At 38.0% G+C, this 23,494-nt stretch overlaps 1 protein-coding gene across 3 annotated transcripts; it reads left to right on the plus strand.

The window, feature by feature from the left end:
• Positions 1-724: 724 nt before the first annotated feature.
• LOC111341132 (ephrin type-A receptor 4-like) lies at positions 725-23,107 on the plus strand. Of its 3 annotated transcripts, XM_088730381.1 has the most exons (19): positions 725-835; positions 3,481-3,576; positions 4,170-4,243; positions 6,252-6,903; positions 7,247-7,294; positions 8,044-8,414; positions 10,730-10,766; positions 11,209-11,305; positions 11,489-11,544; positions 11,820-11,933; positions 15,387-15,551; positions 16,120-16,230; positions 16,348-16,535; positions 17,107-17,226; positions 17,576-17,646; positions 18,717-18,757; positions 19,734-19,830; positions 20,005-20,104; positions 21,493-23,107. In XM_088730381.1, the coding sequence occupies exons 2-19, from the start codon at positions 3,510-3,512 to the stop codon at positions 21,556-21,558; spliced, it is 2,475 nt and encodes an 824-aa protein (XP_088586507.1). In that variant the 5' UTR covers positions 725-835; positions 3,481-3,509; the 3' UTR covers positions 21,559-23,107. The 3 variants fall into 3 exon arrangements, with proteins under 3 accessions (XP_088586507.1, XP_088586508.1, XP_088586509.1); XM_088730382.1 differs by lacking the exon at positions 17,107-17,226; XM_088730383.1 differs by lacking the exons at positions 20,005-20,104; positions 21,493-23,107 and having other exon boundaries at positions 19,734-19,834.
• The last annotated feature ends 387 nt before the right edge of the window (positions 23,108-23,494 follow it).

Below are 23,494 nucleotides of genomic sequence, written 5' to 3' on the forward strand. Positions count from 1 at the left end.
AAAATGGAGGTCCCGTCTCCTGCAGGGTTGGGGTAGGAGACGTTAATTTCCCACACAGGAGATTACTGTGTGATGGATGTCCTCCCCTGGGGTGGGATGCGTGGGATATTGGGCGCACTTAATTTGGAGCCTGGCTCTGTTGTGCGACCCTCACCATACCCTGGTGAAAGTGATTAAATAAATTACATGCTTTTCTATGGCGGGGATAACTTAATACAGTAGTTGAAGAAAAGTGGGTTTCATTTTCTGCGTCATGTCCTAGATTCCAACTAGCTTTAGTAAAAGATAAAACGTCAACGAGTCGAGTGTAAATTCTTGATCTGTTACGAGAATGGAAGGACTGTATAACCCCACACAAATATCGCTTTGAGAATTATTGTTGGCCATATGTGAAGCTTTTGTGTATACTGACCTAGGTTATCATTTTTTTCAATGGATTGCTTTTTTCTTAGGATTCTATCGGGAGAGATTTTGGTTCAGGTCTTACACTAAATAAATTAAGCTTGATATTAATCAATGAGAGCTCTGTAGTAACTTTTGTATTTCAACCTAGCTTTACATCCTTAGAAGCGTAGTATGACAGTCATAAAACACTCAGTGTAAATCGATTTATAAGTGTACACAATACCACCAGATGATTGTTACATTAAGTACCCACAGAGCCTATATATTAGCGCAGACCGACATTACCACTGGCGCAAGCATTCATTAAGGAAGCCTAATGCATAGGAGTCTAATATTGTTAGCTATTTCCATCCAGCTTAGGTAGCTAAGGTTTGTTGGCCGTCAGCTTTGTTCAATACAATCTTTTAACGAGTAAGGTACTACTGTGCAGGTACGTAACAGATTAAGTAGACAAGCCATGTGTAACCAACAGACAGTCAATTAACGATAAAGTGAGGCAAAGCGGATTCTCTGTGTTTGCTTCCTCCAGTTCATCATAGTGCCATTTACATTGGGATAGAAATGTCTCTGCATGTATGATAATTACCTACACTTGGGTGACTTTACCTCCTTAGTATGCATGTAGAAGTGAAATCAAGAAACTGCTTGCTGCTTACGAGGTATAAGGGTTCGCGTAGGAAATAGTTGTTAGTGATATTTGTATCAGAAAGTATATTTCGTGTTATTCTCAAAAATGGAGCCTCAAGTTTAGTTTGATATTGAAATTCCTAATTTTTAGAAACCTTAGGCAAAATCTGGTACTCCAAATAGTTTAAAAAATAAAAGTAGATTGATTGTTGCTTGTGGTTTAATTAAAGACAAGTTTGACCTGTTTTTTTTTTTTTTTTTTGCTGTGGTATATGCAGTAAGGCTGCATTAAAGTTGCAACAAAGGGTTGAGTCATGCAGTCGGTCTCCGTTTCAAGACCTCGTATTGGGTTGTCTTTTAAAGAGAGCGAAAAACGTCTAATATCAAACATTTTTTCTAAATTTAGCACAATAGCCTAAGGTTTCGGTAAATGGTTATTGCCATCTGCAAGCTCAAACGTCAAAAATTATAATTTCTCGCACTTATCAACACCTTTGTACCTTTCACACATGTTGTGTACTAGACACCTGGTCTCGCCTTAATGAAAAAGGTTTTCGTATTATATTGAGTTTGGTAAAACATTCACTATAATATCATTTTAATCTGTTTCATCTTGCAATTATTCTTGAAATGTTTGTAATGTTATCAGGTTAGTCAAGGGGCCAGCCGCCTCTTTAAAACCCAATCAAATTCCTGTTTTTCAGGATATTACCTGAAATACCAGCTTTCCCATGCACAAATGAATAGAATCTATCGGTGACACGGAATATTTCGAAACAAAATTTTACTGCATATGCTACATAACCAAATACACACAACCAAACTGAAGAAAACATGTATTTGTTTGTGCTTCTTCAGGTTCAAAATGTAATGCTCATCGTGACGCCATGTCACGAGGTGAACCAACTATTTACCCGAATGCACCCTTAAATGAACCCATAAATAAGTCAATAGTTATTAAGGCCACAAAATAATTTAGAGCTAGAGTTCAGGAAACGAGACTCCTTTCACCTGTCCCAGAACACTCCTTGGCGCAGAAAACAAACAGAAAAAAACAACAAAACAAAAACAAAACAAAAGGGAAAAAGAACAGGATTCAGCATAGGGGAAGTGTTTCGATGTTAATTTTCTCTTTGTTACTGTTTTTGTAAGTTCATCTTACATTTTAGAGGCAGTCATTCATTAAAAGTGGAAAAAAAGTATATAAATCTGTGCCCCTTAAGGTCGTTTAAATGACTATAAAGTTTCCGTTGAATAGATGTAAAAAAAATCTAAAATCTAATTCGTATACATAAAGCTCTTTTCATAGGAAACTATCAAAGTTTAGCTATAAAGCAAAGACCTCTAAGCAACCCATTTTTAAGCCTTAGAGAATGAATACCAAGTGTTAGAAAACTAGAAAAACCTTTTTAAAGATTAACGGTTTTAACCGACGGTCACCAAATCACAAGGAACACTAAATTACCAACCTTCAAAGAATTGTCTTTATCATTATTTTCACGAGAAAACAACCAACAGAATCGATGGCCAGTCATTGGACATATTGGGATAATTTTTTTTCTGTTAATAGACGCTTCAAAAGCGATAAGGTTACAAACGGAGAGGTAGTTACATAGTGTCACCATATTCTCTAAAGTCTTAGAACTAAAAAACAATGTTTACGTGAAACATGCGAATACGCAGTAGGTGGTCTCAAAGTCTTGTTTCAAAATGGCTCTTTTCAAACGATAAATAAAACAACAAACTTTATATAATGAACTTGCTGATGAACTTTCTGATGAACTTTGTTTCTGGTTATAATGAACAGCAAATTTTAATTTATGAAAGTGAACGATCATAAATTTTTCAAACCATTCTGAAAATGTATTTCAAAAGGATTCTCTTTTTCTTAGGAATCTTTTGTTCAGGTCCTACATGTAATAAATTAAGTGCCTCTCCGGTACGTTGCAAGTCGTTCAAAAATTGTGGCTGCCATTTTCAAAATGTTTGTTTTCATATTTTTCGTTGAAGGGTTTGACTACTGTGTAATCGTGCTCATCACAATAAGTGCCTCATTTTCTGTCTCCCCCAGCCCAGGCTCTATGATGTTATGCAAATAATTTGTTTGATTCTTCCGAAAATGACAATCAGAATGCATATTAAAGGTAATTCAAGAATATATACACTTGATCAGGGACTTAGCGGCTGAGTTATCACCCGATTATTAGCTTTTATATTAACCTAAACAAGGGAAGTGCGATTTGAAAACATTTCAAAGATCGAAGGCGGGATCTTAGAAATTAAAGTATATTATAAATAGGTGGTAGTTCAATTATTCATTCTATCATAAGTATTCGGATTGAGTTGGAAAAATGTATCATTCATTTCTTAAATAGAGCTCACAAATTTAACTGATTGAAGAGTACTAAGGTACATCTAGTTATAAGCCCTATTGTATTTTAACCCTAGGTAGCTCAAGGTGCTCTACCCGCAAGCACATGGAGTACTTCTTAATTACATTTGTTACTATCCTACAGATTTTAACCTTCTCATCGGCGAATAGAGGTATGAAATATAATCTCGAACCACCAGGGAAAATTCTGTATGTGAGTTAAGTCTCCCATCTAACAATAATTCCATTCAGTATCATTTCACATCAGTTATCAGGTCAACGACGACGCGCAACTGACGCGAAACTCAGAAAATCAATCTTCATAATAAGTATGTACATGTAACTTAAATACAAATTCTAGAAAAAAGACATAGCATCAGTAAAGTGAAACTTGTCTCTGAGGATTATTTTCTCCTCTCCTAAATCAAATTTATCTCAGATATAGCAGAGAGTTTGCGATCTTCGGAGGGAGACTACACCTTCAGTAAACAGGCTCGCAATCGATACTCAATGAGCAAGAACTATTACCTGGATGGAGTGAACACTAAAAAGAAGCAAAATTTGTCGCACAAAATTTATAATGGGGTGAGGTTCATTGAACCAACAGGTTTTATCAAAACATTAAAGATTCGTTTGTCTGTGTACCCAGACACTACAACCTCTTTTTGGGAGACCACTTCGTTTTGGCTGCTGTACAAACGCTGCATCATTGAGAGCTTTCGCAACACAGATGTAATGCTAATTTACAAACCTGTTTCCTATACAGTTGACTTTTATCAGAGGCCGACAGGGAGAAATTGGGATGATTGGACAATATCATGGCAAGTGACACCTTATGGGGTATGCTTACTTTGTCAATTAATGTTTTTGCAAGCTGTTAAGATTGCAAACATCTGTTAGAGTCAAATTAATATTGGGGGCAAGTTTCTAAAGAAATTGTGGTGCTGTCACGGTGTCGGTGGGGATACCAAGGTAAGTTGGTTTTATCAACTAAGTTGATAATGTAAATTGGCGTACAGGTTTTCAAAGTTGACGTTTTCGAGCTTTAGGCCTGCTCCCCCCTCCCTCCCCCATTATTTTGGGTAAAAAATTGGACAAAGTGAAAAGCATTGCGAAGATACCAACAACGTACAAAGTCTATGGATACAGAGATGAAAAAGCTCTATCGAAAACAATTTGAAAAGGAGAAAATCCCCTCATGATGAAAACAGAATATCTCTTAGTTCTGGAAACAGAGGCAGACACAGTACCCCTCATTTCTAGCGGAACGTCTGATCCAAAGAACCAAAGCACTGTTTCGATCATCCAATTTCCAGGAGAATGACTTTTCTCTATTTCAAGCTTGACCATTTCGTATCAAACAAGGTAGGGAAATCTTCATGAGCTTTTCCCACACGAAAACCAAAGTGGTCTGCCATCACTTTCACAATGTGAAAGGGGAAATCGGAATAGGCTGAATGTTTGCAGAGTTTCGCAGCTCTACAAGCTGACGTGACCGATGCAGTGGATGCCATTACCTTCGATAGGGCAACAGTAGTTTAAATGTAAGTTAACATATGTGGAATATTCCACTTATTGCGTTTTACCCTATATTCGGAGGCAGCTTTCCTACGCAAAGCATCTTGATGTAGTATTGGATTAACATGTTGCTAACAACTTAAAAGCCACAACTAGAAGTAAACGTGGGAAGGGCATCAGGAGGCCTATTTAAGCAACCAGTCAAATATCAAGTAAGAAATGGGGAGATTAACAGCGAACTTTTTGGCATCCCTTGGAAGGTGAAAAGAAAATCATCACAACCAAGGAAAAGGAAGTCATGTGTAATCTTCATCGTTAAGACTCACGTAACCGGTCGTTTTCTAACGTTTTTTTCTACGACAAAAGAAGCACGAAGACCAAGTTATGGAGGTTCTTCCACCCCTATATAAGCACGAGCATACATCGTTTACGCTCATGTTATCAAAAAAGTTTAAAGAGAAATTAAAAGAAAGTGCCAAATTTACTTGATCCGTTGTCCGTGTAAATCTACCTGGGAGGACTTGGCTCATAGACTGTTCATTGATGTAAAAGAAATTATGAATCACTAATTTTGAATGGCAAAAGAAACCTAATCTTTTCGAATTCATGCTACAATAGCATTGTTGTCATTGGGCAAAAGACCAGATTTCAGTTTAAAAAAGGTTGGTATTGATATTGAGCACACTGGTTGGCGAAAATGGAGGAGCACTTAGACTTTTACTTAAAATGTACCTTTTACCCTGGACTGCTTACCTCGGTACAGGCCCACAACCAGTAGCCATGTTGGATTTTTCCTAACAGAATTAATTGCAACACTTAAAACTCTCTATAGATTTCTTTACCTCACCCTAAAATTAATGTCAGCATGTCAAGTTAGAAATGGCAGGGCAGTCACGACTTTAGTCTATTTCAATTAAGAGCGTGACACTAATTTGTCATTAAAAATTTTACATATATATGATATCAAAAAGCCTTGGAGTATCTGTAATTAGTTAATATATGATTCACAAAACGAATAAAGCAAGAAAGACAGGTTTCTCAAAATTCATTTCAGACGCCCACGACTGCAAGTCATAATTTACCAACGAATTACTCTCATAAATGATCAAAATCAGCCTCCACAAGTCTCGTGCTTATCATCATGAAAACAGCTCAGTGACTTCAGTGATTCATTATGCGTAAAGTATATTGTAAAGAACTGGGGTAAAAATTCCTTTCCTGACGGTCTCAATATAAGCATACAAGCTTAAGAGCACTGAACAGCAGAAAAAAAAAATCGATTAATTGAAATCGATTAAAATGTTTTATTTCGTCATTGTTTTTTTAACAGTGGAAAAGGTCAACAGATTTCCGTAATGAGAAGCCACAGTACACAACTTGTGTTATCAGGGGAAATCAACCAAATAGTTGGCTTAAAAGTAACCCCATCATAGTCCCAAGTATAGTAAAAAAGGTTAGTATTACCGTTACATTCAGAACAAGAGACTGTAAAAAACTTGGTGGAGATAATTTTTGCAGAGACTACTTCGACTTTTATCTGCATCAAAGCGGGAATCCGACAGTACCTGACCCTTTACAAAACAACGCCTCTTATGAAAAGATTGCTGAAATACACAATGCAGCTGCAACGATCTTTGGTAACCATCCCACAACTACAAAAACGTTTGATGTCGACGTTAAAGGAAATTACATCGTTCTGGCTCTTCATGACCAAGGTTCATGCAGCGTCATCTACTCTGTCACTGTCAGTTATTATGTCTGCCCAGAATTTACTGTCGCTAGTAGCTTGGTGTCACTACCACGCTCCTGGGCTCCAGCCAACAAGTCGGTGCCAATTCAAGGCAGTTGTGTTTCAAACGCCGTCTACAAGCAAGGTATTCTTACTATGGACTGCCAAAGTGATGGCGTTTGGAACATTAGTTCTCTCAATGGAAGATGTATTTGCAGAGAGGACAGTGGGAAAAGCGGAGGAGAATGCAAAGGTAATATGATGGCCAAAAACTTCACAATTACAAGTGCAACAACAATAAAGTTTCGTACGTTAACTCAATGCACAATTATATTCAGCGTATACATGATACAAAGGTCTAGCTGGACCATGAAGTGGAGCTCAAAATGTTTTCTTTCTTAGCAAATCAAACCAATGAATATTTCAAAGCACAAATTCTCAAGATTAGTTAATTTTTATCTAATTCAGTGCATTACGTCTAACCTCCAATTACAATGCTGTATGGCTTGATATATTAAAAGAGAAAGAAAGTTATCGTTATCATCACTATTCAATTGAAATACTGGAATATGGATGGGCTCTGTATCCTTTTACAGATTGTGAAAAGAACAAATACAATGACCAGAATGGCTTTAACTGCACAGGTATGGTCGCAGAGATGTTCTAACCTGGAATTTTTAATATTCCGTACGTTGAAGAGTGTAACGCATGGAAAAGTTTTCGTGGTTTGAATGGTACCTTTCCGGTCAAACTTTACTGCATTTAAACTTAGAGGTTTCTGGCTGTCTCCGACTCTGTCTTCGTATTTATCCCTAACATGCACATCTTGCACTACTATCACTTCCATTGTTTATGCAACTCTTGTAAAATAACAGCGCAATTCCTGTAATACTAATACTATATAGCACACAAATAACACTAAATACTTAAGAAAGGTTGATAGTTTCGAAAGAAACTGTTTGGGGCTGCGTCGGTGGGAGTAACGAAATAATTTGGATATATCAACAAAAGTTGAAATGGTAAATTGGCCACCGTAATGATTACAAAAGCTGACGTTTCGAGCGTTAGCCCTTCGTCGGAGCGAATAGAGGAATTGTGGGTTGTGTGTGCTTTTAAAGGCAGAAAATGGAGCTACGTTATTGGTGGGTGCATGGCAAGATTCCCCAAAGAAAGATTCCCCAAAGAAAGATTCCTCAAAATTTTCTCAGATAGACCAACATGGAAAAGTCCTAATATATGGTGAGGAGACTTGCGTTATGGCTTATTTTATCGAGTGTCTGCTTAGTCTAACGGGGTAGTTTTCCTCAAATTAGCGAGAAAATAAACACTTTCATTCCTGACTAAAGGTTGTTTACAATTCTCTAATATCACCTCCTAATAAGTGTGTGTTCAGTCATACCATCAGCCCCGGGAATTGTCCAAGTTATCGTCGTTAACCAAAGCGCGTTGGAGTTAACATGGCAGCCCCCTGCATTAACCGGTGACCAGACCGAGGTTTTTTATGACGTGGAATGCCGTAAGCCGTGTGTAGGTGAAAAAAACAGCATATGCTTGGATGACAATGAATCTTGCGGGACTGACGTCATTTTCAAACCGAAAAATGATGGCTTGAACACCACATGCGTTACCATAGGAAATCTATCTTCATTTGTAAACTACACCATGAAGATCTACGCCAGAAACCGAGTGAGCGATTTGGCGAAAAGAAAACATGGAATTGAAGCAAACTTCGCGGCAATAACAGTGAGGACTAATGGACCTCAGGTAAATAAGTTTGTGGACTAAATAGGATATTACGCCTTATCATATAAGGGGCAAAATTACTGAATTGTGATTGGTCAAGACAGAGGGCATTTTTTCTTAATTTTTGTAATTGCCCCGGGCAAAATTACTTGAAAACGATTGGCTGAAAATCGCTTAGCAACGGCTGCCAAGGTAAAGAAATTTCTGTTTGTTTTGTAACAATGGCGTCACGTTTTGCGCGAGATCAGTAAGAAAACATTTTGCCCCTTATATTATAAACAAGTAATCACATGGTTCCTCGTAAAATTAAGGATTAATATCACTGTGTTTTCGGAAGTTGCAGAAATTGCCCTCGTCGCTGCGCGACTCGGGAAATTTCAGCAACTTCCGAAAACACAAGTGATATTAATCCTTAATTTTACTCGGCCCCATCCGATTACCTATACAAATCCAATCTAACGTTGGTCTCTTGTGCATGGTACATAAATGAGGTCATGTACAATTTTACTGTTTGCTTTTAAATTCAGATTTTCTTAGCTAATGCTTCAATCATTTAACAGTAACATCAAATATAAAACTTTATGATTATATTTAATAACTACCGTGTCTTTAAAAATGAACTTTTCCCTGGAAAATTCGACTGAATATTGCTAAAAATACTGTTGTTGTGTCGTGGAAACTGAAGGAACAAAACGGGCTTATTAAAGAGTTCCAAGTAACTTATACAAGGGAGGATGATTTCAGCGTCTAAAAACCTAGACTCTTGCCACCAAAAAAATGCAAGTGCAGTTTTATCTAAAGGTGGGAAAAGACTTTCAGGGAATGTGAGTTTGAAAAGAAAAGTTGTATCAGTACATTGAGAGTAGAGGGTATATATGTAAAATTTGTGAAGCTTGGTTGGCAGAAAAAAAATGTAGTTCAGTTTGGATTCGTTAACCTCGAATTAGTTAGCAATACTAAGGCTTATAACATTCAAAATATTGAAATTGATGAAAGAAACTTAAGAACAAGGTTTTATTAATGTGAAGGTGTAGTCTGATCGTCCGGTTGAGTGTAGTCCTGAGAAGGACTGTTGTCGGTGGCAGTGACTGACGTTTCGACCAAAATACCTCACAACAAGACTGACTGAACACAGACGGGCGAAGAGGAAAGGTGATGTCAGCAATCACATTGCTGAACACCATCGACTTACCAACCACAACATTGACTGGGACTCTGCGCAATGCCTAACCTACAGCACTGACTATTTTCAACGACTGACTCTGGAAAGCTGGTTTACTAACTTAGAACAGACTCCCCTAAACAGATGTCAACAACTACCCGCCCCATACAAACGACTCATTCACGACATAAACATCACAAACGACCGAAAAAGAACAACCTAGCTTTACCGACAGACCGAAACAGACCAATCACGACCGACTTACGTCACTTGAGTCTTACAGCCAATAACATCACGGCAAAACCAACCGATCATTTCACACGAACTGGAATAAGAACATTCTACTGACAACAATCATTCACTTGACTCTGATGATGACTTCCGCACAGGTTGTCGAAACGTCAGTCACTGCCACCGACAACAGTCCTTCTCAGGACTACACTCACCCGGACGATCAGACTACACCTTCACATGTTACCCCCGGGTTCAAACCATTTACTGCAAGGTTTTATTAATATTCAAGGTTAAACTTTTTTATTCGTTACGGTGGCCAATTTACAATTTAACCTTAGTTGATATAACCAAATTACCTTGTTACCCCCACCGACGCAGCACCACAGTTTCTTTAGAAAATTTCAGCCTTTATTTCCCTGCGAGCAGAGCCTTTTCTTCTTTTCTTCTTCTTTTCTTCTTTTCAACCCTCCAAGGGAAAAGGCTCTGCCGTCATCCTGTTGTTGCTTTGAAATGCCGAAAGCCCAAAACTCCGGGCTACTCAAGCCGGTTTTTCCTCCAGTCAAACCGGTTTTGGTGCGCACGCCTTTGTTTTTCACGTACACAGATGACCAAATCTGCGCCCACAATAGTTCAAGGGGGCCTGAAAAAGGATCAGTTTCTAGGCAACCGCCGCGCATGTTCAAACGAGCAACAACAGGATGTCGGCAGAGCCTTTTTCCCTTTTCGATTCGAGGACGAGTTAAAAAGGCTCTGCTTGCAGGGTAAGCCTTTATTCATTTGTCTTGATACAGCTACGATTCTCCTCAGGTAAAGTGTACTTGATGGTGAGATACAAGACAGTGGAAAACAACGTCTTAGTTTAGCACCACCAGAAGTCCCAAATTTTTTGCGCTTGAGGAAAGACCTCTTTTTGAAGATTGTCTCTATTTTATCTCTTTAGGTATTTGGTAGAGGTCCTACTGGTCCACTGAGAAAAGGTTCGTTTGTACAGCGTTGATAAGTCAATCTGCGCGTAAGACTGATATAGTGTAACTCTCCATCGGTTGGCAAAATTTTTTGTCCATTTCAGCGCAGAAAGAAAACCAGCCAGGGAAAGTTTCAGATTATGCCTCCTTACTCTAAGCTGCAGTGACAACAACGAAACCTCGTCGAAGACCACTATAAGTAGGCTTCGTAACGCATCTTTCCCAAAGTTTAGAAAACAAAAACATTACAATGAGATTGTCTGCGTAGACAAACGTTAATATAGACTTTAGAATACATTAAAAAGGAATATTGATGTGTTAGGATGTCGAGAATCATTGTGACAAGTGTTTTGAAAGAAAAATTTTCATACGGCATAACCTGTGAATTAGATTCGAATCAGATGTAATCAACTGTACTGTAATAAATGTTACATTCTTCCCATTCACCCGACAGAATCCAAGGTGACCATGCATCTCAAAATAATTTACGGACTGGCTAGTTTATCCGCACTATGCATTGTGTCTTTTGTCAGTTACATCATATACAACAGGTCAGTATGGGATCATTGGTGAAATTCCAAATAAGGTTAACATTCCTTTACAATACAGCTGGTGATGATGGGTCTATTATGTGCCTTAAAATGTTATTGATGCTTCGTTTCCTTTCAGCTTCACCAAAATAATGATTTCTGCAGTGGCATAACGAAATTGAATTTTATGCCTTTTTTTGTCAGATGGAACCGCCTAAGAAATGCACAACTTACACTTACCAGCGTTGAGGTGAATGAAGGTAAGTTGCAAAATCATGTCATTTACTTATTCAAAATCAGTTTTATTGAATACATTTTGCTGACGTTGCGCTTGAAATATAAAGAGCGAAGTCTTTAAATGCAAAGGCCTTTGGTTTCATCTTTTTCGATATCAAGTTAATAAAAACGAAAACAAAATCAACTAAATTGAAAATAGAAAAACAAAACGAAAAACGTCGATGGGTAGTGTGAACCCACTGGTAAACGGCGCAGGAGTCTCCGAAAAAGTAACTATCCTTTTTTTATTTGATTCAAGCACATTGGCGAGATAAACATAAATTGCCTTTGCACGGACCATGGAACCGTCGAAGGAATACACACCTTGAGAAAATTCTAAAAACAAGAGATTCCAGAGTTGTAGTGAACGAGGGTAAGTTGCAATATCGCATAATTTACGTACTTTCGTACTTTGTAGCAGTGTTACTATGTTCGAATTGCCAATGTTGCGCTCGGGACTAAAGTACCGACGTGTTTAAGTACAAAAGACCATTTGTTCAATCGGCTTTGATATCATAGACAAAGTTGGATTCAGAAAAACACACAAAAAATAATATTAACAGGAGAAACAAAAGACATTGGTAGGTAGTGTGAAACCGCTGTTGAACGGTGGGCAAAGTCTCCACATAGTTGTTGTCCTTTTTGTTTAATTCTCAATTTTTTTTTTAATTTTACCTGATCGTATTAGCCAGAATAAACATAAGCTGCATTTGCTTGGGCCACATATTAAGTAGTCTCCCTAGCAGCCGCTTTTTTCGGATGTCACGCAACGCTCCCCCAAAAGAGCGGCTGCTGACAACCGAACTACATTCCTTTCTCAATGTCCTTGCGGTTTGGTCGCGGTCTATTGAACAGACCAATCACATACCAGAAAATCTGAATGGCGTAAGGTTTCACGCGAAAATGTGGATGTGGCAGATGATCTAGCCATCATGTCGGGAGAAACACTGAAGAAATTTGTCGATGAGAGCTCGAAATGTTTCACATGTTCATCGTTGTGCCCTGGTAAAGATAGAGTATATATTTTTTGGGAAAACTTCTCACAATTTGGTTGAAATTATAGAATCTACGCTTAACATAGACGTCAACTGCTACGCAAACGATACGAACGCTAGATTGTTTGAGCGGTTGTTAAAGTTTCAGCGAGCAACTGAGAAAGTAGAAGAAGCTAAAAACTGAACTGAAACTCTTTATTCGCACTATTTCAAGAGGTTACTACAGATTATAAAAGTCAGAATATATAAGAAACAGTAAATTACATCAATAATCAAAAGGAAATGCAACACGCCTTTCAATCTAGGGCAAGGGCTAAACGCTTGCTTCGACCTACAGATGGAGATCAGGAGGAAAAAAGCGCGTGCTTGCCGTCAACAAACCGGGCGAAGCTTCGAGAACACTGCAACTTAGGTCGGCCAATGTCTCCTACACTACTTGTACTTCTTCATTTGCCAGTCCGTTGCTAGCTGGAGCGAACCCGTTTAGTTATGTTCGTGGCTTCTTATCACCGGTACAGGAAATCGGCCCGAATTATCGAGTGTTTCCGCACGTTGGCACAACGCAACAACAATAACAATAATATGACCACTTTCATCGGTAACATGGTCAAACACGAGCGGGAGTGCTTGATATATAAACGATTTCCCGGATCCTGTAGGCAACTTAACAAAAACATCTTCTTTCTTGACTAAAATTTTTTATGTGAAGGTGTAGTCTGATCGTCCGGGTGAGTGTAGTCCTGAGAAGGACTGTTGTCGGTGGTAGTGACTGACGTTTCGACAACCTGTGCGGGAAGTCATCATCAGAGTCAAATGAATGATTGTTGTCAGTAGAATGTTCTTATTCCAGTTCGTGTGAAATGATCGGTTGGTTTTGCCGTGATGTTATTGGCTGTAAGACTCAAGTGACGTAAGTCGGTCGTGATTGGTCTGTTTCGATCTGTATTGTATTGTATTGTAATCTTTATTTAGACACGATCAATTCATCAGCCTATAAAAATACATATCACATACGCTAAGATATTTAAAATTAAAACTACATACTATAACACTAAAGCTGTTTTCCGTGAATGCCGTGCGTTAGACTTTAAAAATGTCACTGATCTTACGTTTAAATAACCCCAGAGACTCTGTGTTCCTTATATCGCGTGGTAAACTGTTCCATAATGTGGCGCCATTGTAGCTAAAGCTTTTTCTGTAATAATTAGTGCGCGGTAGTGGAACATTAAGCTTATTTTCAGAGTCCCTGAGGTCATAAGCAGAGTCACGCCACGTAAACTTTGAATATAGATACCTTGGAGCTAGCCCGTGCAGACACCTAAACATCATGGTGGCTTTATGGATTTCCTGCTGGCGTGCAAGATTTTTCCACCCTAAAAACTCGAGTAGCTCAGTTGCATCAGCATCATAGTTAGAGAATGTCAACACACGGGCTGCTCTATTCTGCAATTTCTGCAGTTTGTCTCGTAGCGTTTTCCCACAGCTACCCCAAACAATGTCACAGTAATCAAAGTGAGGTTTTACTAAAGCTTGGTAGATGAGATGTAAGGTTGATGCTGGGATCAGGTGCCTAATTCGCTTTAGGGCCCCGATACCAGAGGCGATCTTTTTCGTTAGTTTTTCGATGTGACTATGCCAATCGAGTTTATCGTCTATTATTACACCAAGCGATTTTGTACCTGAAACCTGGCTCACTTGAGTATTGTTCATTCTAATTGTTGGTGAAGCTGTGAGAGTATTCAGTCTCTGCCTCGACCCTATTAGCATGAATTCGGTTTTAGTCATGTTCAACGTGAGTTTGTTCGCTTGTAGCCAGTTGAAGACGTTTTCTAGGTCTTCATTTAGACAAAACTGAACGTTCTCAAGATTGCTTCCCGCATATGTGAGGTGCATGTCATCGGCATACATTCTCGGTTTACAATTTGATAAGCAATTTGGAAGATCGTTGATATATAATAAGAACAATAATGGACCGAGAATGGTCCCTTGAGGGACGCCGCAAGTCAACGAGTAGCTACTGGATAGCGACCCGTTGACAGAGCATTTTTGTGTTCGGTTTTCCAAATATGACTGAAACCATCTGAAAGATTTTCCATGTATACCATAATAGTTTAGTTTCGATAGAAGGATCTGATGATCAACAGTGTCAAAAGCTTTTTTCAAATCTAGAAAAATGACTCCATTGATTTTCTCGTTATCAATATTATATGCCCAAGAATCTGTCGCTTCCAACAAAGCTGTTACAGTTGAATGATTAGCACGAAACCCTGATTGGTTTTGACATAAAATATCGTGCTCTTCCAAATAGGCATATAACTGTTCATAAACTATCCTTTCAAACACCTTCGCCAGGTGTTTGACATCTGTTTAGGGGAGTCTGTTCTAAGTTAGTAAACCAGCTTTCCAGAGTCAGTCGTTGAAAATAGTCAGTGCTGTAGGTTACCCCAGGGTTCAAACCATTTACTGCATAAAATTTTTTAATTGCAAGCTTCTGGTGAGCATTAAGCTCGAAAATTTTGAACTTTGACGACGCTTTGCAAAAAGCTCCTTCAAGCACCGCCATTTGTCTTGTGTTTTCCACATGAGGATCGCGATAGAAAACGATATCTGATAGGACGAGTCTCAAAATGTGAGTCTGGTGCGAAAAGGTTCCTGAAAATGGAACCCGAACTGTGATTGGCCAATTCAGAGAAAGGAATGTAGTTCGGTTGTCAGCAGCCGTTCTTTTGGGGGAGCGTTGCGTAACATCCAAAAAAAAACGGCTGCGAGGGAGACTACATATTAAGTCACTAATCACAATTATGCTGTTTCCCTCAACAATCTTTACGTAGACGTTGCCATGAGTTCTGTCGCTGATTGGCAAAAAGTAGATGACTTTAGACTTGACCGTGATCACATAAAAACCATAAGGGTTCTTGGCAGTGGCAACTTTGGTCAAGTGTCCAAAGCCGTTTACAAGCCTTTAAAATCTAAAGTGGCTGTTAAGTCATTGAAAGGTACTCTTTATTTTTCATACAGTGTCACTTCTTTATTACACGACTCGGGCAGTCAGAGGGCCAAGAACTAAAATCAACCAATCAAAATGTTCTATTGCCGGTCAATATTCTCTCAGTATTGGACCGGACACTGTCCCGAATGGTCCCGAATGGTCCCGAATGGTCCCGAATGGTCCCGAATGATACCGCACTTGTGTCCCTTTGAACTTCAGTCGTATAAGAAATCTCTTATTAACCAAGCTTGCTCGGGACCGTACTGGAAGAATATCGGCCCTCGGTCTTTTTTGTACGGACCTCGCTGCGCTCGCCGGGTCCGTACTGTCAAGACCTCGGGCCGATATTCTCCCAGTACGGCCCTCGCGCTTGGTTAATAAGATATATATACTTCCTTATTAAAGACAAATATAATTTTTACTTCTCACTACCCGGAAAATTACTTTCTTATCTTATCTACCCATTTATTTATTTCTCGTTGAGAACCATTTAGCCATATAGATAATGGATGTGAAATGCTTTTTTTTTTAATTCATTGTAACTGACGTCGTTTTAATCTTCACTAATGTTCTAGTCAACGCCAAAAAGAAAGACCTACAAGACATGCTGACAGAATTAGATCTCATGAAAACCTTGAAGCCTCATCCCCATGTTGTTGAACTCATTGGCTATTGTATTGAAAAAGGTACTGGACATTTTGTTTGATTTCCGTTGGCTAATTTCTTGATCACTGACTAATCCCCAATGCATTGAGTGTCTAACTCACTAAACTGACTTATTCAGCACCGTTACATCGTTCTAGATCCACTTCTCATAGTGTTGGAGTATTTACCATACGGGGATTTGTTGGGATACCTGCGCAAGAGCAGAGGGATCGAGGATATTAAGAACACAAGAGAAAAGAAACCAAGCTCGTCACTTACAAAAGAGGATCTGCTGCGTTTTGTATGGATGATCGCTGATGGTATGAGCTATTTGTCAAGAATGAAGGTAAACCCTACTATTTATGTTCCCTTAAGGCATCCAAATTCTCAAACCTTTACAATGCAACTCTGTTGTACCATTCTATGAGGAATGGTTTCGAATCATTTCTTGGTCGGTCATTCCCACTGTACTCAAACGGAGTACTAGTGTCAAAAACTTTGAGCGTTCCCTTTTTAAAGTAATTTTAAATAATCAAATTCTTACGCAGTTATTCATGTAAATTTTAAAATCTGTATATAACCATATTTTATAACCATAGTTTGCGATGTACAAAGGCTTAAATACCATTTTAATTACTATTAATATTGTTACAACTATTGCTATAAGTTTTTTTTTTTTTTGAGGGCCATTAGGTTATCAGTTTTATTAGTGTCAAATGTTACTCTCATCAAATAAAGTCTCACTTACTTACTACTTACTACTTACTACTTACTCAGTGAATTAAGCCGCTCCTCAAATTTCAAGATTATTTCGGTACCTACCCTAACAAAGTGATATTACGATGAAAAAGGAATAGTCAGTTGGCCTTATCTTAAAACATCTCTAGGTACCAAGTTTGTGTTGTGCTGTGTTTCAGATTGTTCATCGTGATTTATCAGCTCGCAATGTGTTAGTTGGGGACAACAAAGTGTGCAAGATATCAGACTTTGGTTTAGCTCGAGGTTTGAGGGAAGATGTGTACACAAGGAAAACAGAGGTGTCTACAACATGAACCCGAAACTATCTCAATATAACTGGAAAGCTTTTCACCAACATTCGCTATCTACTCGCTTGTTCATTTAATAACTGACGAAAAAGCCATCTGTAATCATTGTAAACCCAACAACACTCGTTATTCTGATTAAACACTTCAATTTTATTTACTTTGTAACTTGATACAGTGAAAAACCGTGTAAAACACAATGACGTCTTGTGCAAGCAAAAACAGTTACCTCGTGACTAAATAATTCGCAACATGACTGTTCGTTACACGGTTCGTACAATAATACTAGAAGTTTTCTTTGATTTGAACTTTAGACGATATTCATTTGATTATTCTTTTCAAGGCTCGTCTTCCAGCCAGGTGGATGCCCCCAGAGTCTCTACTCTATGGCGAATCTTCCACAAAGAGCGACATGTAGGCTATTATCATTTATCCTTCCATTCCTTTTTCAATTATTTAAAAAAAACAGAACAAAACAAAACAAAACCAAATCTGAGAACAACCCGACGTGAGAAAAAGTTGCAAATTGTCACATTTATTTTCCAAGTGAAAATATTTTTTAAATTGCCCCGCTCATTTACTTAAAGTGCATATCAAACGAAATTTTTTCTCTTGTTTCTTGTAGTTGGATATCTATAGAAAACGTTTTGAAGCTTTAAAAGAGCTGGAAAAATGTAAAAAGCATTTTTTTTGCTTTCAAAATACGCGCAATTTGCCTTCAAATTTGTCCCGGAGACTGGGACCTAGTTTATTGCCGTAGAAGTTATTCATGACGTCACATTTTGTACCTTTGCCGCGAAGGTCTGTTGTCGCTAAGAGGAGTCTGCAGTACTTCGTAGTAGATAGATAGTGCATTGAAAGGCAAAGACGTCCAGTGATTTCAATGATTCCTTTGAGTCCGACTCTTCTGAAAGTTCCATTGACTTCGAAGAATCTGGGTACACAATGTGACGTCACGTGTGATTTTGGCCGCGCGATGACCGGGACAAATTTGAAGGCAAATTTCGCGTATTTTGAAAGCAAAAACAATGCTTTTTAGACTTTTCCAGCACTTTTAAGGCTTCGAAACGTTTTCTATAGATATCCAACTACAAGAAACAAGAGAAAAAATTTCGTGTCATATGCACTTTAAGTCATCCCTGTAACCTTCATACTCATGGTTCTTTCAGATTAACCGAAGTACCACAGTCTTTATAGATTTTTTGAAGTGATAACATTCTGATCAAAGTCAGAAGTGTTGTTTCTCCACCTTGAAACCCGTCTCAAGCGGGAAACCTATGCACTGCACCGCTGATTGGATCAAGGGATCAAGTACATGTAATAATACGTTCGATTACCAAAACTATCCTAGCGATTACGAAAAATATATCATTTTCCGCCAATCAAAATTCAAATATTGCAAGTGTACATATTATTAGCAGAGTCATAATAATGTCAAAAAAGCTCATAAAGTAAAATTGTTTTCTTTCGTCTGTCATCTACAGATGGTCTTACGGTATTGTGATGTGGGAGGTGTTTACCATTGGTATGTACATTATTTTGGAGAACTTTCAAACACAGTTAATAAACAACTAGAAACTTTCTCCTTTCTTGCTTTCACAAAATATTAAATCGTTACATGTTCTTGTAATCACCGAAATGAAACCCTGATTATCTGGCATATTTTGCACATTGATACTCTGTATCACCACTCATAATACAGAAACAAAAGTACTAGTTGACCAGGGTTCCTATATAATCGACCTGTCCTAAGCCCTTTTAACACGATCAAGATACCATCTCCTCAGTGGCTTCATATATAATTGTCTGGATTGCCTGAAAGGATTTAACTAACTATGAGAAGAAACGAAGATCGCCGGGTTAGTAGGTGCTATGGAGCCTGATCACCCGCGGAAGGTCTCGATAGAATCTGTGCTATTTTTTATGTGCAGTGAAGTTTTGTGTTTTGCAAGTTAAGTAACTTGAGTTAGGTAACAGTCCAGACGATCATGCAGAAACCAGAGGAGTTTTCCTTTAATATGAAAAAACCGGTGGTAATTTCCCATTAAAATAAACCATACGATTTTCCTTTAAACAAAAATTAAAAAAGGGAATTAGTTGCCGCGTCAGAATCAAATCTTCTTTTTATGAGCCTGACTTCCAAAATTTACAATGACAACATGGTTCGCACAAAATTTCATACTTCGCCAAAGCATTAAAGGGTTGAAACATTGATATGGTGTTTTGTTCGATAACTGCGACAAAACAGAAATGAGACAAACTTCGATCCAATATAAATATATTAAAGGAAGATAGCTATAGAAAGACCGACCCATTTGCTTCCCTTTCGGTATAACGGGAGCGTGAGTTTTCCAATTCAAAGATGGACGCCCTTATTGGCCCGTATTATTATATATTATTGTATTATAGGCCCGTATTGGGGCCTATTAGAGTATGTTTTAAATATGAGAGCACTTCCATAACCAGTCTTTGTTTTTAGCAGTGCCATGTATTATTTGCAGGTGAATCACCATATCCCGGAGTAAAATCTGGAGAAATAGCTGACTTACTGCAGACAGGATACCGCATGCCTAAGCCACCTCACATCTCACAAGAACTGTAAGTGGTTTAACAGCTCTTTTGTCTCACCCTCTTAACATCAGACATTCAAGAAATGACACAGATGTAAAAGTTACATTTTCCATTACCTTTCAGTTCACTATTAAAATAAACAGTAAATTCGCTTGGAATGAGAACTTTTTAAGAAAAGCGTACTTTTGATTCTCATTTGAGGTATTCCATAATGGCCAATTGCTGGGAAGAGAAACCAGAGGAGAGACCAACATTTCAATGGCTCTGCTGTGTGATTAGGCGACTTCTGGATGATTACAAGGTTTGTCAGTCGGTCTTCCTTAAACATTTCCTCATTTTTTTTAAATGTTTTTGTATAGCATTATGCTAGGTGCTGCTTTTTTTTCTTTCATTTACAAAAACAAGCAAATTAAACAAACGCTTATCTTAATATATTTTTCTTAGCATTTTTTTAACTTTAAACTCGAAGATCAAAACCATTCGATTACGGTAGTGTTGAGACATAAAGTGTGGGAGTGTTAGACATGCAGAACGGGCATGATTAAGGTATTTCGGAAAAGAAACGAAAACAGTAGTAATAAAACGTCATACCTATCAATCACAAAGTTCTGTATGTTTGGATATTCTTATCTCAGAGAACTCGTTTCAGGAGTTCACCTTTATAATGTGGAGAAAACTTTCGATGGCCCACATAATTTCGTCTCTTTCAATGACCATTTCTCAAATCCACATATCGCTCCTCGAAAAATTTCAACACTGAATCCTTGTGCTGCTATGTTCATCGTAAGCTAAACTAGATGCGTTTTGGGAAAAGAAGCATGTCAGATAACAGTCGTTGAAAAGGTAGAACTTTTCAATAAGAAACTAGACCTAATCGATGGACTGGGGACTAAAAATAAACGCTAGGAATGGTGTCGTAGATTGGTTTGAAAAAAAACTTTTATACATAATAATAATAATAATATTAAAAATAATCAGTTTATTTAACCCTTTGGTAGTGTCAAACACTAAATTACAAGGGGGACAATAAAATCCATTCATACGTATGATGCACGATCCTCGCAGTAGATAGCGCTATTTAAGCAATAGCGAAAATCAGACCTAAAAAAAGTCAGGCCTGTACGGGATTCGAACCACTGACCTCTGCGATACTAGTGCAGCGCTCTTACCAATTGAGCTAACAAGCCAACTGGGAGCAGGCCGTTCAGTTGATTCGTAATAAACCCGTGAAAGTGATAAATCAAATACAATGAAATATATGAAGTTCATATATTTTGAACTGCGGTATTAGATACGTATGATGCACGATCCTCGCAGTAGATAGCGCTATTTAAGCAATAGCGAAAATCAGACCTGAAAAAAATCAGGCCTGTACGCTTGTTAGCTCAATTGGTAAGAGCGCTGCACTAGTATCGCAGAGGTCAGTGGTTCGAATCCCGTACAGGCCTGATTTTTTTCAGGTCTGATTTTCGCTATTGCTTAAATAGCGCTATCTACTGCGAGGATCGTGCATCATACGTATCTAATACCGCAGTTCAAAATATATGAACTTCATATATTTCATTGAATCCAAAATCCATTCAATTCTACACAGAACACAATACACTTGGCATAACAAGCAAAAACAATTAAGCCCTATTGTAACTGTGAGTAACGAAACATGTCTCATCTATCTAATCTGTTCTCTAGACATATGTGAACTTGGAAGTCTACAACGCCGATGACTATGTTAACTTCAATGTGATGAGGGATTAAGAGCGATGAAAGACGTCTGATTCTACCATCAAGACTAAAGCATGGAATTCCGGCGTTGGCCCATTTCCGAATTACCCTTGGCCTCATTCTCAAAACGAGTCCTGGTGCTCATCCTTTCATATGATAATCAGTTTTCATTTACATGCAAATTAAACTCATTTTCACAAGAATGGTTGAGCACCAGGCCTCGTTTTGAAAAAGAGGCCAAGGGTAATTCGGAAATGGGCTATTGACATAGGTTAAAGTAAATTCAAAGTTTCATCTTCTCTGTTCCAAATAAGATAAGGTAAAATACTGACAACGATACTGCATTATTAACTCAACACAGAGCTTCTTCAGATTTCGCACTACCACAGACCCGATGTAAGCTTCTAAATAAGTATTGTATGTGGAAATGACAGTGGAGAACCTTTCCTAAATACGGGGTTCCTTTCAGAAATCTGCTTGGTTTTTATGCCTATTGTAAAAGCAAGTTATATCCAGTTGACAGTTTTGAACTGGAGCGAATATTTTGGTTAACAAGAACATGACAGATTCCTTTAATGTAAATTTTCAAGTTTAGTCAGGGTTCCATATTATTTAATCAAGTAATTAAAGGTCACTCATTAGCTTTCAAGGCGGAAATTATCCAGAAACTGTCCGGCGGTGCATCTGATCCTTTTAAACAACGGAATTTTCTAAAGCGGAATAAAATGATTAATCGATCTTTTTCATTTCCACCTCCGCCATTGTAAAGTGTAAACTTCAATTTACTTCCACTCGCGTTTTGAAATTGACGAAAGTAACCAAATTGTACCAAAAACCATCTTCATAAGAGTCGAAAATTCAAGTCATGATAAAACCCGCCAATTTTAAAACAATCAGTCGCACATGAATGACTTCCCAGAGTTCCAATGAAAGTAATGAGTTCACTATAAAAAAAACTACTCCTGCACTGGTCATCACAAAAAAATAATGTTAATCATATCTAATTTAGAATGCTCAGTAGGAGGGTACTTAGTGCGATTCAAAATGGCCGAAGTTTATATGATTTTTGTTTTGTTTTTTTTGTTACTATGATTTTCTAAAACTGAATTGTTTTGGCTTCTTTATTTTACGTCATGCGTAAGCGTAGCACGCTCTTACAAAGGGAATAAATAAGAATTTAAGTTCATTTGAAGAAAATGCTCAGAAGCTTAGGTTACCTCATAATGAAGTCAGAGTCATGGGTTTCTGATATGCTTTTCTATAGTGAGGATAAAAACTACATGCCAGTTTAAAACACTGGGTTTCATTTTTAAATTATACGTCATCTCCTGTATTCCATTGAAAAAAATTAGTAGAAGAAGTAACGTCAGTGACTTCGGGAGTAAATGTACGCGTACGTTTGAGCTCAAATACTTTTAAGTATGCACTCTCAAGGTGCGTGTTATCTCTAGTAAATTTTTACTCGAATATTGTAGTCTTGAAAGATTGCACTATATCGCAAAGTAAATCATCGATGTAGTTTCAACATGTTCAAACTATATTCTTGCCATTTTAAATAAAATTGCATGTAGAGTTTGAAGAACTTTGTCGCTCTCTTCTTTAAAGTGAGATTAGACTCGTTTCAGCAGAGCGTGGACAACGCCCAGATGTACGATTTCATTATTTTCTAAATACACTTTGATCACCTGAGTCGATAAAATTCACTTGCTCCACTAAATTGAAAATTGATTTTAGATTATGTGATCTTAGAAATCCAATTTCGGCCAAAATGTTTGCAAATAAAATTTCAAATAGTTTGGTTCGTGTAACCTAAGGTGGTGTCCTGATCGAAAAAGTTTGACTCGAGGATCACGTCCATCTGTGTTGTTGACAGCCGAAGAGTCAACATTTTGTGCCGTTATTCCCTCAAAACATCTACCGCCGACTGTCGGCGTCTTTCAGGCGTATGACCTGTTCAAATATACGTACA

The sequence above is a fragment of the Stylophora pistillata genome, chromosome 8 (genome assembly GCF_964205215.1).
Source record: "Stylophora pistillata chromosome 8, jaStyPist1.2, whole genome shotgun sequence".
Classification (NCBI taxonomy): Eukaryota; Metazoa; Cnidaria; class Anthozoa; order Scleractinia; family Pocilloporidae; genus Stylophora; species Stylophora pistillata.

What these genes read in the sequence shown, in the direction of transcription:
- LOC111341132 (XM_088730381.1), top strand. Translation starts at nt 3,510, where the DNA reads ATGGAGTACTTCTTAATTACATTTGTTACTATCCTACAGATTTTAACC. An exon ending in GCTATTTGTCAAGAATGAAG is followed by an intron (nt 16,536 to 17,106) that starts GTAAACCCTACT and finishes GCTGTGTTTCAG; the next exon opens with ATTGTTCATCGTGATTTATC. An exon ending in TCTTCCACAAAGAGCGACAT is followed by an intron (nt 17,647 to 18,716) that starts GTAGGCTATTAT and finishes TGTCATCTACAG; the next exon opens with ATGGTCTTACGGTATTGTGA.